This window comes from Meles meles, chromosome 20 (genome assembly GCF_922984935.1).
Source record: "Meles meles chromosome 20, mMelMel3.1 paternal haplotype, whole genome shotgun sequence".
Lineage (NCBI taxonomy): Eukaryota > Metazoa > Chordata > Mammalia > Carnivora > Mustelidae > Meles > Meles meles.
The window spans coordinates 2471475-2486170 of record NC_060085.1 but is presented as its reverse complement, the minus strand read 5'-3'; the positions used below and the strand labels follow the sequence as shown (position 1 = coordinate 2486170).

Here is a 14696-nt window from a genome sequence, read left to right as displayed (position 1 = left end):
ACCTCGTCCTCCCCCGTCCACACAGTAGGCCTCATAAGGCCGCAGGCCGGCCGGGATGACGCGGGCCGGAAGGCAGGAGTCTGGGTGTGGGCGCCCTTGCGTCGCCCCCCAGCTCGTGAGGGTCCCGCTAACGCCAAGGGGAGCCGTCGGGCGCTAGGACCGCCCCATCCCGTCCGCGCGGGGCGTAGGGGCCGGCCCGGCCCTCGAGGCCACGCCCCCAGCCTGATGATTGGCTCTCGGGCCCCGGCTCGCGGCCCCGATTGGTGGAGGCGGCCGCCAGCATTGCCCGCCCCGCCCCGCCCGGGCCTAAGTCTGGGTTCGGGGCCCGGCGGCCGCAGGCGCGCTCGGCGGGGCGGGCTTGGGCGGTGGCGCGGGGACAGGCGGGCGCGGTCGGCTCGCGCGCCGGGGTCGCGTCTGTCGCGCGCCAGAGCGCCCGGCCCGGGTGCGGAGCGCGGCCATGGGCCCGGGGCCCCCGGCGGCCGGAGCGGGGGCGCCGCCGCAGTCCCTGTCGCTGGCCGCGCGGCTGAGCTACGCCGTGGGCCACTTCCTCAACGACCTGTGCGCGTCCATGTGGTTCACCTACCTGCTGCTCTACCTGCACTCGGTGCGCGCCTACAGCTCGCGCGGCGCCGGCCTGCTGCTGCTGCTCGGCCAGGTGGCCGACGGGCTGTGCACGCCCCTCGTGGGCTACGAGGCCGACCGCGCCGCCGGCCGCTGCGTCCGCTGCGGCCCCCGAAAGGCCTGGCACCTGGTCGGTAAGTCGCGGCCGAGCCTCCTCCCTCCGACTGCCTGCCCCCTGGCTTGAGCCTCCTCTCTCCGACTGCCTGCCCCCGGGGGCCTTCCCGTTCCCCTTTTGCCTGCCTGCCCTGGGGCCTGAACCTAACCCCTCTGACCGCCTGCCCCTGGCCTGAGCCTACCCCCTCTGATTGCCTGCCAGCCCTGCTGCCTAAACCTCTCTGTCCAGATGCTCTGTACCTTTCTATTGCCCCATCCTTGACCTCCTCCATCTGTCTGCCACCTGACCACTCATGTGACCTTCCAGTGGCACTTCCCTTTGTCTTTCTGTCTGACTCCCCTGGGCATCCCGAGCCCTCTCTGGAGTGGGTGTGACTGCTGGTGCCCCCGCTGTCAGTAGGCCTGGTCCGGCTGGGCTTTTCCATCTGTCTGTCTGGGTGACCACCCAGGACAGCTCTGTCTGAGTGAGGGGCAGGCTGCCTGGAGCCCCCTCCGTCAGTCTGTCCATGTCCCCAGTGCACTCCTGCCCACCCTCTGCCCCATCCCAGGCAACCTGGTGCTTGGGCGGTTTAGGGGTGCTGCGCTAGGGAGCCCAGGCTTGGGGGCCAGCTAGGACCCAAGAGGCAGGGGTCTCCGTGTGTCTGGCTGAGGGTGGGGTCTGCAAAGCTAACAGGGTCAACCCGTGTTCTGGGGGAGCCGTCAGAACACCTCCGCTGCTGAGGGGAGGAGGCAGGTGCCCTGGGAGCCAGGGTGTCCTGCCCAGTGCGCACCCTTGATAAGGCCTGCCTCGCAGCGCCCCTTCTCTGCCGCCACGGATCCTGGGCCGTGAGATGAGCCCCAGCCACTTTCTCTGCCGTTCTCTCGCTGCCAGGAGTGCCTGCCGCATCCTGGCGTCTGGGGCCAGCTGGGCATTTCGGGAGGCAGCCCAGGAATCCTGCCCAGTCCTGTGAATTTGGGGTAGCAGCTTTCTAGAAGGTCGGAGGGGCTGACTGATGGGGGCAGAGACCAGGGAGGCAGTGATCCGCCCTGGGCTTGGGGTGGGGGTGGGGGTTTTGCAAAGGTTCGGTGGACTTCCAAGTGGCCAGACGTCAGGTTTCTTGGGCACCGGGTCCCTTGAGACTGTAGCCGCCAGGGAGGGAAGCAGGGAGAGACAGCCCGGCGATCACCTCCTCTAGACGCAAAAGCTGCCCCCCCTTTGGGCTGACGCGGGGATCACTTGCAGAGCTGGGCCCAGTCCTCAGGGCACTTTTGCTCATAATAGATAAACTCATGGACAGACACACAGGATAGCTCCGCGGCCTGATAGGTGAGAGAGCGGGGGAGTCTTTTCTCTGGGCTGGGCAGGGGAGACTGACCGCCCCTGAGGGGAGGGAGCCAGCTGTGGGAAGGGAGCTGGGCAGCGGACACTGCACATGTCCCCAGGCCTGATGGTGTGCCCCTCTCGTCGGTGGGAGGGTCCACCTGACCCCGCAGGGAAAATCCGAGTCCCCCAGCAGAGGCAGGGGTTAGGCACCCTTGTAAATAAAGAACTGAAGGCTTCGTGTTTATGTAAAACAGGCCTGGGGGAAAGGGGCCTCTACTGGCCTCCAAGACCTCCACTGCACCCTGTCTCCGCCTCGGGGGGAGCATGTGGGGAGCTCCGGGAGGATCTGTGGAGAGAGGAAGCTGGGGCAGCCCCTCGTGGCCTGATGAGGTGGCTTGAGTGAAAGTCACCTTGGAAACGGGGCCCACATCTTTCTTTTGCTCCCAAGTCTATGGGTTCACTTTTCCCCTTAGCAGGCCCTCTGGGCTCCCCTGCTCTAGCCCAGAGAGGACCCTTAGAGCCACACATGGATTTTCCTGTGGGATCCGGGCTCAGGTGCGTGGCTGGAGTGGGTTTCACAAAGGAGAAGTGGAGGTCTGAGGAAGAGGACATTAGCTTTGGGGTTTTGAAGGATGAGTAGGAGTGTAGGAGTGTGTGTGTGTGTGGGGGGTGCATGCCAGCCTGTTGAAAAAGCTGTGTAAGTGTGACCTAGCCCAGCTTCGAAGCTGCTGAGGCAGGAAGTGGCCGAGAGCCATAGGAGTTCCCGCTTTCCTACGTTAATCCTTGGTTCTCATGCTGACTTTGGGAGGCGGGTATTTTCAATGTCCATACTTTCTGGGAACTGCCGCCCAGGGAGGCACAGACGCTTGCCCCAGGTCCCCCGGCCAGGCAATGGTTAACCCGGCCTGGCCAGCTTCGGGGTGGATTCTGGCCAGAGCAGCACATTCTTCTGATCAGAGTCTACATAGTTTGTGCCTGGCCCGGAGGCGGCCCTTGGGGCGTCCAGACATGAGCTCAGGATGCCCCTCCCAGGCTCGGGTTCCAGGGAAATAGCCAGGAAGGGTGCTTTTGCTTTCATTTCTCCATCCCAGGGCTACGGAGGCAGCCCGAGGGTCTGGGGCATGAGGTCCAGAGCCTGGAGGGAGGAGGGAAGGTCAGCTGCCAGGCCCAGCAGGGAATGGGGGGAGAGGGTGCTGAGCTGGGCCTGGCCTGGCAGAGGGAAGGAGCGTGGCTCAGGGCCCAGGGCCTCGCACACTCAACCTGCGTCCTGTCTGGAAAGTGGGGAGAACAGTGACACCCACCTCTTGGACACTGCTATGATTCACTAGTGCAAAGGTACGCGCCAGGCTCTGTGCTGGTGGCCGGGGCCGCAGAAGTGACCTCGGGAGGCTTACTGCCCACCCTCCCGCGCCTGTCTGGTGGGGGAGGCAGGCAGGGAACAAGGGGAGACAAAAGAGTGCCTGTGTATGCTAAGGCATGTGAGAAGAAAGCCCTGTCCAGACTGTGTCAGCACAGGGAGGGGACTGCTGGGGACTGCGGTGGTCAGGGAGAGCTTTTCTGCGGGGGGGGCATGTGGGTCAAGTCCTGAGGTATGAAAGGATGTGAGGGGAGCAGAGGACACGCAGCTGGTGCCAAGGCCCTGGGGCAGGACTGAACCCGTGTGGCTGGGGCTCGGAGGCGGCCTGTGTGGCTGGAGCGGGGGTGAGGGTGGAGGGGCAGGTCGCGCAGGGCCCGTTGGCTGCCCCCACAGACTCGGTCTTCTTCTGAGGTATCGGGTTTTTCCAGGAAGAGACCCCCCCCCCCCGTTAGGAGCTGATAGACAGGGGCTCAGGGAGGGCAGGGTCCGCTGCAGTGTGACCCGCGTCCCCTGGCCTCCTGCCAGCCTGGAGCGCGGTGGGACGCTTGGCAAGAGCGGGGGGGCGGGCGGAGGTCCAGGCGGGAGGTGGGAAGGGAAGGTGCATGCATAAACGGCGTGTTTGTGGCGTCCCTGGTGTTTGTGGCGGGCAGCGCTCCAGGGGACCCCACAGGTGCTCTGTGCTTCCATTTCCCCACGTGTCACCAAGGCAGCGCCTGGGGACCCTGATGCTGGCAGGGGGAAGCCCCGTTCTTGTCCTCTCGTAGGTCCTGGTCCTGCCTTGTACTTGCAGCACGTGACCTCGGGAACACCACGGCCCGCAGTGTGCCTCAGTTTCCACGTCAGACACCGGGGGCCCCGCTGTCCTCTTGGGCTGCATGATCTCGGGGCCACCCCAGGTCTCTCTGCCTCGGTTTCCTCATTTGTCACGGGAACCATGGGCTCTCACCCCCACTGTGTGACCGTGGGAGGGTTCCCCCCCCCCCGGTGAGGCCCTGGAGTGTGACCTCCCCCTTCCCTCTGCTCACCCACAGGCACTGTCTGTGTCCTGCTGTCCTTCCCCTTCATCTTCAGCCCGTGCCTGGGCTGCGGGGCTGCCACGCCGGAGTGGGCCGCCCTCCTCTACTACGGGCCCTTCGTGGTGGTCTTCCAGTTCGGCTGGGCGGCCACACAGATCGCCCACCTCAGCCTCATCCCGGAGCTCGCCACCAGTGACCACGAGAAGGTGGAGCTCACGGCCCTCAGGTACGGCCTCCGCCCAGCCCTCAGGCCCGGCTGGGAAGGGAGCCCCTCCGCACTTGGGCTCTGCTTGGCCCCGTGGCCCGGACGGTGTGCCCCAGCTCCGCCCCAGCTCCCGGGCCTGCTAGGTGGTGTGTTAATCAGCCGTCGCGGCGGTAATGTGCGGCCCCAAGCTGGCGGCGTTAGACGGTGTGCCCGTGCGGCTCGTGGTTTCTATGGGTTGGGGATCTGGCTCGGATCAGCTGTATTTTCTTTTTTCCAAGATTTATTAGAGGGTGGGGGGAGGGGCAGAGAATCTTGGACTCCCCACTAAGCGCGGGGCCTGACACGGGGCTCGATCTTGTGACCCTGAGGTCATGACCAGAGCAGAAACCCAGAGTCTGATGCTCCCTGGTCTGTCTGGAGGCTCCCATCAGGGCATCCGTTAGGGCTGGGGTCTCAGCAGAGGCTTAGGTTTTCCTAAGGATCTCCTGATGAGGTCTGGCTCACCCAGGACCAACTCCTTTAATGTGAGCTGGAGAATCCCTTTTTTATTCCCAAGTCCCCTCCCGTGGGGGAGGGGTTGGACTGGGTGGAACCAGGGTCATCTTAGAATCCTGCTTGCCTGGCGTGGACGTTTGGCCCGTTGACTTGCTTGAGGCACAGACAAGTTCTCCTGGAGAGAACCTAGGAGCGTTTATGGAGTGCCTGCTGTGTACAGGCACATTTCTAGGCCCTTCATGTGGATTACCGTCTTTAATCCTCCTGGCAGTCATCACAGGCCCCCTCGCGGGCTTGAGCGGTGTGTGTCCCTGCGGGACGCTGTGCGGTACGGAGGGTGAGAGCTGGTCGAGTTCCGGAAGGAAGGGCCAGCACAGATGACGGCTGGAGCTCCAGGAGGGGCTGGGCCCCGGGGGTGGGGGTGTCTGCTGCATGTGCGCTCCTCTGCGGCTGTGGTCGTGGCGGCATCTTCACGGGGGCCTTGCCGCCCCCACTGCGGCCCCACTTGTTCCCAGTGCTGCCCAGCCTGGCCTCCTCCCAGCCCTGCCTCTGGATTCCGCATTACCACACAGGCGCAGCCCGGTGGGGCCAGGGACACCCCTCGGGCCCCAGCTGGCGGGGCGGGTGGTGCTGAGACCAGGCTCCGGGGCGCACTTTCCCGCCAGCCTCGTGGCCTCTTCACTTTGATCTCTGGGGTTTTGCGCTTACTTCAGAAAGGGAAACGCAGTCCTGGCATGTGGTCCAGAGGCTCTGCCCCCACCCCCCAGCCCCTGGAGGACACTGCTCTGGGGCGGCAAGCAGCAGTAGCCTCGGATGCTTCTAGACCACAGAGCCCCAGGGTTCGGGAACCAGGAATCCCAAATCCTGGCTTCCGAGTGTCTCCCGTCTTCCTGGAGTCTCTGTGCCCCGGGCCTGGGCGGCTGGGCTGTCTGGGTGGAGTCGTGTGGCCCGTGTCAGTCATCAGATAACGTGCCGCTGGGGCTCTCCTGGGGCCACCCCGTGTTTGGGGGCTGAATGCTCCGCCAGCCAGAGATGCCCCCGGGTCCCGTGCCGAAGCCTCCCCTGCCCCCGCCAGGTACGCCTTCACCGTGGTGGCCAACATCGCCGTGTACGGGGCCGCCTGGCTCCTGCTGCACCTGCAGGGCTCCCCGAGCACGGAGGCGGCCCGCGATGTCACCGACCAGCTGGGGGTCCAAGACGTGCAGGTGTTCCAGGTGAGCGGGGCCCGGGCCGGACACCCCCGTGGCCCTGACCCCGGGGGCTCGGGCTGAGAGCGCTGCCGCTGACCCCTCTCCCGCCTGGCCTCCAGAACCTCTCCCTGTTGGTGATAGGAGTCGGAGCCGTCTTCTCGCTTCTGTTCCACCTGGGCACCCGGGAGGGACGCCGGCCCCTGGCGGCGGCGGAGCCGGACGAGCACAGCCCGCTGCTGGCCCCCGCGACCGCCCGGCCCCTGCTGCTCTGGAAACACTGGCTCCGGGAGCCGGCCTTCTACCAGGTGTGCGGCCGGCTGGGGAGGGGGCTGGCGGGGCTGGCGGGCACGGGGGCAGACAGTCCCTTCGCCGGCCTCGGGTGGCCGCGCTCTGCCCTGCCCGCTGGCCAGGCGGTCAGCGCGAGGGGCTCGGGTGCGGCCACGGGGCTCCCGTGGGCCCCCTGCTGCCCGCTGACCCTTGCCCTCGGCTTGCCGGCCACAGGTGGGCCTGCTGTACATGAGCACGAGGCTCATCGTGAACCTGTCCCAGACGTACATAGCTATGTACCTCACCTACTCCCTCAACCTGCCCAAGGTGAGCTGGGGGGCGGGCCCGGGGCCACCGCTCCGCGCCGCGTCCCCCGAGCCCGTGAGCCCACGCCGCTCTGCCCCCGCAGAGGTTCATCGCAACCATCCCGCTGCTGATGTACGTCAGCGGCTTCTGCTCCTCCTTCCTCATGAAGCCGGTCAACAGGAGCATCGGGAGGAACGTGAGTGGCCGGGGTTGGGGCGGGGGGGACCGGGGGCCGCCCCGCGTCTGGCTCCCGCGTGGCTGGGGGCTGCGGCGCTCTCGGACCGGCGCTGCCCGGGGTGGCGGAGCGCCGGCCGGTGCGGCCAAGGAACGCCGCCCATCACCGTGTTTAACTGCTCTGCGGCGCCTGGCGTTAGCGCCCCGGCCTCCGAGTCCCCCGAGGCCCGAGCGAGGCCGCCACGGGACGGTCCAGCCGGTCACCCTCCCCGCGGCGGCGGCGGCCGGCCGAGGAGCACGCGACCGGCGGCTCTGACGCCGGCCCGGCTCCCCCCGCAGCTGACCTACTTTGCGGGGCTCCTGGTGACCCTGGCCTTCGCCGCCTGGGTGGCGCTGGCAGACAGGCTGGGCGTGGCCGTGTACGCGGCGGCCGCGCTGCTGGGCGTGGGCTGCGCCACCATCCTCGTCACCTCGCTGGCCATGACCGCCGACCTCATCGGCCCCCACACGGTGAGGCGGAGCGGCGCGGTGGGGCGGGGGCTGGGGTCCGCGCCGCGGGTACTGACCCCCCGCTCTTGTACCCCAGCACAGCGGAGCCTTCGTGTACGGCGCCATGAGCTTCTCGGATAAAGTGGCCAACGGGCTGGCGGTCATGGCCATCCAGAGCCTGTACCCCTGCTCGTGAGTGCCGCGCGCCTATTCCCAGAGGAGCATGCGGGGGGTGCGCGCCGGCCAGGCCCTGCCCCCCGGGTCTGGGGTTCCGGCCTGGACAGGGGACAGCACGCGGGCGGGGCTCGCACACGGGGGCCCCACGAGTTCCTGACCCGGGGCCCCCCCGCCAGCTGTCGTACGCCGGGGATGCGGCGTCTGGATGTACCGGGGCAGTGGGTGTGGGCAGGGCCGGGCAAAGCCGGAATCTGCTCAGACCCTCAGAACCTAGTTCTAGACCCAGATGGTTCTAGACCACTGAGTGGAGACCCGTAGAAGCCTGGGATCTGGGAACAAGAGCCCATCTGCTCCTCCGTCCTCGGGGGCCTGGGGGCCACACCAGCTACTTTCGTAAGCACAGAGCCATGTGACCCAGACCAGTGGCAGGGGGTGCAGGAAACGCCACTACGAGGCCTGTCTGGGGCAAGAGGTCAGGGAGCGCTTCCTCGAGGAGGTGATGTTGGACCTGAGACCTGTCAGGGAGTTCCACGCAAATGGGGAGGAACCACCCCGACAAAGGTCCTGCGGCAGGACTGGGCTTGGTGTCGGAGGAAAGGGTGTGGGCGGCTCGCGCAGATGGAGCAGCGAGGGGAGGGGGCGGGTGTGCGGGGGCCTCGGGGGGGTCCAGTGGCGGTCCAGGCAGGTGGGGGCGATGGGGCCGGACCTGCATGAGACACAGTGGGAGAGGATGGGGCGGATGTGGGCGGGGGGCGGGGGGTGGAGGGTGACCCCCCTGGTTCTGGTGGCCCAGTAGCTAAGCAGGAGGTCCATGCTGGAGGGTCCTGACAGAGGGCAACGCCCCTGCTTCTCCCCTCCCCGCCCCACAGCTTGGAGGTCTGCTGCAGGGCCTGCATGGGCTTCTACCGCTGGGTGATGGTGGCCGCCACCGGCGGCGTAGGCGTGGCCGCCACCCTCTGTCTGTGCAGTCTCTTCCTCTGGCCCATCCGCCTGCGGAGCTGTGAGTCCCAGCTGCGCCCCACCCCCATGGACCAGGGGCTGGAGGGGTGGCCCGCAGCAGCCACCCCCGACTGACTGCACCCCACGCCCTTGTCCGGCAGGGGACCCTGGAGCCCAGCCCTGATGCCACATGCGCCTCAGTCGCCGTCCTGTGAACAGGAACTGTTCCAGCCCGCCGAGGCCAGGAGCAGCCCTCCCTCCGCGCTGTCCCTCCCATCCCCGCCCCCACCCTTGCCTGGCTGCCAGGGGGGAGGAAGGTCGGGATCCCAGACACGGAGGTGAGCCCTCTGGGATCCAGGCACGTGCTGGGCTCACCCCTCACCCCGGGCTCGGCCGTGGTTTCCTACGAGCCGCCAGGTCCCCTCGGCCACGGTGCGGTCACTGGGCCTGACGGGAGCCTCAGGCGGGGGTGGGGAGGAGCAAGTCCCATGCCCTGCGCCCGGGCTACTGCTGGCCACGAATAAAGAGCCACCCGTGGGTGAGGGCTGTGGCCTCAGCTGTGTGCCCGGAGTCCAGAGTGGGGAGAGGGCGGCTGAGACGCCCCGAGTCTGCCTGCCTCTGGCCCAAGCTCGGGTCGCCGGGGTGTTGGCTGGTGGCTGGACCACCCGAGGTCCCCAGGGTCCCCAAAGGTGGAGGGGTGCACGGAGCGGGGCAGCATGTTTATCAGTGGACGGGTGTGTAGGCGGGTGGGGGCCGCTGGCTGGTGGAGGGGCAGTGGGGTTCCGGGTCCCACCGCCTGTGGTCCTGCGTGGTGTAGCGCGGGCGCTGGGGCGCCGACAGGAGCGGCACGTAGTCAGACCCCTGCCGTGGCGGCTCTGCCTGGTACTGGTGCCTGGTGACCACTGTGGGGCCAGGACCCAGGTCACCTCCCGTCCCTGGCCACTCTGAACCCCAGCCGAGGTGGTGGCCTCGGTCCCCCCGACCGCCCCCGCTCCTCACCGTATTCCTTGCCCCGGAAGGGTCTGTCTGTCCACAGCGCGCACCCCCACCGCGTGCTGGGGACCCTGTACTGGGCAGGGAGGACAGGGTCGTACCAGGCGGTCTCCCGGAGGCGCTGGGTGTAGGCTGTTGGGCGAAGGGGCAGGGTGGGAGGTCATCTGTGGCCCTGGCCCTCCCCTTGGGGCTGGGAGGGGCGAAGGGGGGCAGGCCGGGCCGAGCACTCACCCGAGGGCATGCTTCGCTCCCGGTGGCTGTGACAGCCGTGCCAGCGGGCGTAGGCCTCCCGGTACGGGCTGTCCAGGGCCCGCGGGAACGTGTACCAGGCTTCCCGGGCCTCGGAGTTGGTCAGGCCGGTGTACCACGGCTGGCCCGCCGCGTCGCGTCCCATGGGGGCGCACTTCCAGCGCACCGCCTGCCTGATGGCCGGTGTCCAGCGGGGACCCTCCAGGGACAGGTAGTCATCGCTGAGGGGGTGAGGGCAGCAGACGGAGGCTGAGCCTGGGGGCCTCCCCTGCCCTGCCCTGCTGGCACGCACACCCCCGGCCCAGGCAGGCAGGGGAGGGCGGGCGCTGAGTCCTGTGGCCTGCTTCCCTCCGACCCCCCCGGCCCCGCATTCAACCTTCTTGTTCAGCGCTTCTGGTCCATCCCCCCAGGGACACGGCGTGGCGGGGTGGGGGGCCCCTGCAGCGGGAGGCTTCTGCTGCCAGACCTGTCCTAGGCAGGGCACTAGGACGGCTTCCCCAGGGAGGCAGCAGCCGTCCAGGGCCGGTGGGTGTCCAGAGGCCCTGGGGCAGCCAGGACCAGTGTAGGGAACGGGACTGTGGTGCAGAGATGGGAGTGTCTGGTGGTGCAGTCGGGGGAGCGTGCGACTCGATCTCGGGGTCGTGAGTTTGAGCCCCATGCTGGGTGTGGAGAGAACTCGGAAATAAAGTCTGAAAATCAAGTCGCCGTGTGGTCCTGTTAAAAATGACAGGGAAAACCCCAGAAGCGCAAAGGAAAGCTGCCAAGTGAAAGACACCCGCAGAGCTGCTCAAGCCGCAGGGACCTTGTGGGCAGAAACTCACGGGTCGTCCCTCCCGGAGGGCCTGCCAGGAGCACCACTGCTCTGCAGAGGGTCCAGCTGGCCCTTCGCCCTGGCGGTTGGGGGCGCTGCTGACCGCAGGCTCTTTGGACCTGCGCCCTGCGTGGCCCAGAGATCACGGATAACTGGAAACCCACGCGTCTCACTGAGGGTGGGGTGAGCGTGGAAGGTTCTGGAACATCGGTCTCGGGAACCTGACACACACTGGCTTTGCCATGCGCCCACAATCCTGGGTCCCCCGTCCTAGCAAAGGGAATACTTGTGAGCCCCGACGTGCACGGCATTTGTGAAACGCAAGGCCGCCGATCTGACTGATAGTGGGAGGTGGGCCTCTGGGAGCAGCAGGTTAGACCTGGAAGAAACCCCCGTCGATGCCTGCTCGGTCCACGATCCAGAGCCTTCCTGCCCTTTAAGGGAGCGCACGTGGGCCCCGGCCCCACCCCCCAGCCCGGGGCAGGCACTGCACAGGACGCGCGTGCGGCAGGCGGCCCGGGGCGCACCCGTCTTCCTATAGCCGCACAGTCCGCGTTACGGTGCCTCAGCCGGTCCGCCGGGGTGAAAGGGCTCCCCAAACCCATGCCCTCCTGGTCTCAGAACCACCCCCCTGGGGAGCTCAGCAGACACTGTTGCTAAGCTGTGGGCCTCGGGCTGGGCTGGCCCTTGTGCGGGGCCTGGTGTCCTTGGAAGGGGAGCCTAGACACAGCGAAGGCCATGTGACGCCGGGGCAGACACAGGTGACCTGTCCTTGGGGTGCCGAGGACAACCAGAAAGGCGCTAGAACGGGGAGGCCCAGCGGAGCTGCTCCCTCAGGCCCCCGAAGGAACCAGCCCTGCAGACCCCCTTGATCTCTGGCTTCCGGCTTCCAGCTTCCGGACCCGGGAGAGAGTCGATCTCGGTGGTTTAAGGTCACAGAAGCCCGGCCTGGTTCTAGGAGAGCTGCTGCGGGAGACTCCTGGGGAGACCCGGTCAGCTGCGGGCTGTGCCCGTGCCCACAGCGGACTCCTGGCCGGCGGAGCTCCTGCACACGCTGCTCTGACCGCGGTGGGTGTTGGGGAGTACCGGGAGCAGGAGGGGGCAGGAGGTGTGGGGAGCAGCCAGGTCGGGGCGGGGCGGGGTGAGGCGGGCAAGGGTAGAGCACCGACGTGCCTGGACTGAAGAGTAAACACTCACGAGAAGCCAGACCGAATGCCACGAGGCCTGGGACACAGAGGCAGCGTGCGGGGCCGCGGGGGGCACTCACCTGAACAGAGGTGCTGGGAAATCGGTTTCGAGGGTCCCCCGTGGGACATAGGGCCGGGCAGCCTCCCGCCGCAGGGTCTGCATGTCTGCCTCTGGGTCCCCAGGGGCTCATGCCTAGAAGGCCTGTGGGGCCATTGTTGACAGCGACAAAGGCCACCCTCGGTGTCCCGGCAACAGTACTGGCCAGCGCTGGTCCCCGTCCAGACCGCTCCCTCCCTCCCCCAGCCGGCAGGAGGGCAGGTGGGGGGATGAGCGAGGCCGTGTGAGCCCTGCTCCAGGTCCCCGACACGGGGCTCCCACCTCTTCCTCTTCGGGCCCCGTCAGAACAGCCCACCGGGGGCGCTCCAGGCCGTACCCTCGGGCGCACCGTTCCAGGAGCGCCGGCTGGGACCCCACATTCCCAGCCGCCCGTCGTCTGCTTCTGGGGTGCGTTTGGAGCTAGACCTACGGCATGCGCGGCCACTCGGTTCGCAGCCCTCAGCTGCACGAGGGACACAGACCACGGTCCCCCAAGCGCGGGAGCGACCCGCGGCCACGCGCAGCCCCGGGGACGGACCCTGAGCCCACGACGCTCATGGAGGGAACCAGACACATTAGGCCACACGGGGTGTGAGTCCGTTTATGTGACATGTCCAGACCAGGCCCCTCCATGACGGGAAGGGGCTCGCAGGGGCCGAGGACTGGGGAGGGTGAGCAGGGAATGATGGCGGACGGGGCTGCTTTTGGGGTCATGGAACGTTCTGGAGCTAGACAGTGGCAGCACAATCTCACGAACGTACTAAAAATCACTGAATTACACGCTTCAGGATGGTAAATCGTGTGTTACGTGTATTTCACCACAGTAACGAGGAACAGGAATGCCCAGACCTGCCCGCCTCTCGCTTGCACCTGCTCTTGGTGGCCTTGGCCACGCCTCCTCCAGGCCCCGCCGCTGGGTCTCAGGGCCACCCGCTCCCTTCCCTCTCAGCCGCGCACGCCCAGGGCTCCCGCCGCGTGGGGGGTGGAAGCCCGAGTCATCCCCGCAGCCCCCAGCCGGCAGCCCCTGCCCGTGGCTCCCCCACGCCGCTCCAGACCCTCTGCCACAGCTCCACCAGCGCCGCCCGCACCAGGGGCTCCCTGCCCTCCAGGCCCCTAATCACAAGGCTTGTCCTGGGCTCTGGGTTCAAAGGTGCCTCCCCCAGGGCCTCCTGCCACCTGTCCCCGTCCCGGCCACACATGCTCCTCGCCGTCCGCCGCCACCAGCTGTGCTCAGTCTGGTCTCCGGTCCCCACTGCCCCGGACAGGGCTCCTCACCTACCGGGTGGACCTCGGGGCTGGCAAGCTGCTCACTGTAGGGGGCTCCCCCGTCTTCTCAGGACACCCTGCCCTGCCAGGTCCTGCTGGGGTCACCGCTCCTCTGGCCTGGCTTTCCTCTCCAGCCCCAGGACTCTGCTCCCCTCGATCACTTCCAAGGCCCCCTGTTCTACAGTCCTCACGGCGTCCTCAGCCCCGTTCCCGCTGCCCCCCCGCCTGTGCCTCACCCCCCACTACCACTAAATCCCTTTCCCTTTACTGCGAAAGCTACCTTCAAGGATCCACAGAAACACATCTCGCCTCCCGTGTGAGATGCTGGGCCGGCAAGGGCACCCACTGGCCTCAGGCTCCCTGGCGGCCAGAGGGGGAGGCAGCAGCGCCCACCCCGCCCGAGAGCTGCTGCCGGCCCTGAGCCCCCGCGCCCCCGTCCTCATCCGCTTGCTCCTCTGCCCCCAGCCTACCCCTGCCCCACCGCAGCCCGCCTTCTGCGCGCACAGACCTCACTCCTGCCCTGCTCTCCCCCTCCAGAGGACAACCAGGCAGTTCCTTCCCCACAGCAGGGTCACACCCTCTCTGGGCCACAAGGACTGGCCATACCCCTGTCCTCGGCCCCAGGGGACCCTGAATTTGGGGTTACCGGCACCTCCTGGGACTCACAGGACGGCCTATGAGTCTTCTCCATAACCAGCTCCCCCAGGACGAGCCGCCTGCCCCTGCGTGCAACGTCTACACACCCCAGCTGACCGGACAGACAGACAGCCAGCCCTAGTAGTGCGTGACCCCACAACTGGTTTAATGACAACGATGCTGTGTCCCAAGAAACAAGGCTCGCTCTGCACTGGGCGGCCCCCCCCCGGCCCTGCGGTCAGCCCCACGCAGACCCGCGCGCCCCGCCATCCCAACTCCCTGGTGCGGGTCCGGGGGTGGGCGGGCGGTCCCACGGGCACAGCAGCTCCTGGGCTCCTGCAACTGCCTGAGGCGAGCGCATGGCCGAGGCAGGCCTGGTTTCTTAAACACTCCAACAAAGATAAGGACTCGACAGATCAAAATACACACATCTATGTACACGGTCCCTTGGCCGTCGCGGGGCAGGCAGATGTGGCCCGGGGCCCGGGAGGCGGGCTCCACTGATGGGGAGCGCGAGCGCCGCCCCCCACGGTGGGTGTTGAGTGACCCACTGCTGCCCGCTCCAGCCTTCACCTTTCCCGGGACCAAGCTACGAGGACACAGAAGCAAAGCCAAAGAGTCACAAGTACGTACATACACGTGCACACACACGGCCGACCGAGCGGGGGCACAAGGCCATGGGGACCTGGAGGGGCTCTGCCGGACCCCACCGAGCCCAGGCCTGCCCACCCCATCCACTCCGCGGCGCCGGGGGGCCGAGGGGGGGCTGCTGCTCACGCCCCGGACCACACCCAGGCCCGCCCT

The 14696-nt window shown here is 67.5% G+C and overlaps 2 protein-coding genes across 3 annotated transcripts; one reads left to right on the top strand and one right to left on the bottom strand.

Moving 5' to 3' along the window:
• The first annotated feature begins 349 nt into the window (after positions 1-349).
• On the top strand, positions 350-9192 carry MFSD12 (major facilitator superfamily domain containing 12). Its single transcript, XM_045990794.1, has 10 exons — positions 350-755; positions 4427-4637; positions 6187-6325; positions 6421-6606; positions 6803-6895; positions 6978-7070; positions 7388-7558; positions 7635-7729; positions 8584-8714; positions 8815-9192. The coding sequence occupies exons 1-10, from the start codon at positions 458-460 to the stop codon at positions 8835-8837; spliced, it is 1440 nt and encodes a 479-aa protein (XP_045846750.1). The 5' UTR covers positions 350-457; the 3' UTR covers positions 8838-9192.
• Positions 9193-9347: 155 nt separating this feature from the next.
• C20H19orf71 (chromosome 20 C19orf71 homolog) lies at positions 9348-12630 on the bottom strand. 2 transcript variants are annotated; one of them, XM_045990800.1, is made up of 4 exons: positions 11974-12630; positions 9878-10116; positions 9653-9778; positions 9348-9555 (listed from the first exon to the last, which is right to left on the bottom strand). In XM_045990800.1, the coding sequence occupies exons 1-4, from the start codon at positions 12054-12056 to the stop codon at positions 9377-9379; spliced, it is 627 nt and encodes a 208-aa protein (XP_045846756.1). In that variant the 5' UTR covers positions 12057-12630; the 3' UTR covers positions 9348-9376. The 2 variants fall into 2 exon arrangements, with proteins under 2 accessions (XP_045846756.1, XP_045846755.1); XM_045990799.1 differs by having other exon boundaries at positions 9348-9778; positions 9878-12630.
• Positions 12631-14696: the final 2066 nt, after the last annotated feature.

Excerpts from the sequence above, each read along its gene's own strand:
- MFSD12 (XM_045990794.1), top strand. The coding sequence starts at position 458 with ATGGGCCCGGGGCCCCCGGCGGCCGGAGCGGGGGCGCCGCCGCAGTCC. Across the intron at positions 6,607-6,802 it reads GGGAGCCGGCCTTCTACCAG|GTGGGCCTGCTGTACATGAG; the intron begins GTGTGCGGCCGG and ends TGCCGGCCACAG. Across the intron at positions 8,715-8,814 it reads GCCCATCCGCCTGCGGAGCT|GGGACCCTGGAGCCCAGCCC; the intron begins GTGAGTCCCAGC and ends CTTGTCCGGCAG.
- C20H19orf71 (XM_045990799.1), bottom strand. The coding sequence starts at position 10,553 with ATGGGGCTCAAACTCACGACCCCGAGATCGAGTCGCACGCTCCCCCGA. Across the intron at positions 9,779-9,877 it reads GGAGCGAAGCATGCCCTCGG|CCTACACCCAGCGCCTCCGG; the intron begins GTGAGTGCTCGG and ends TTCGCCCAACAG.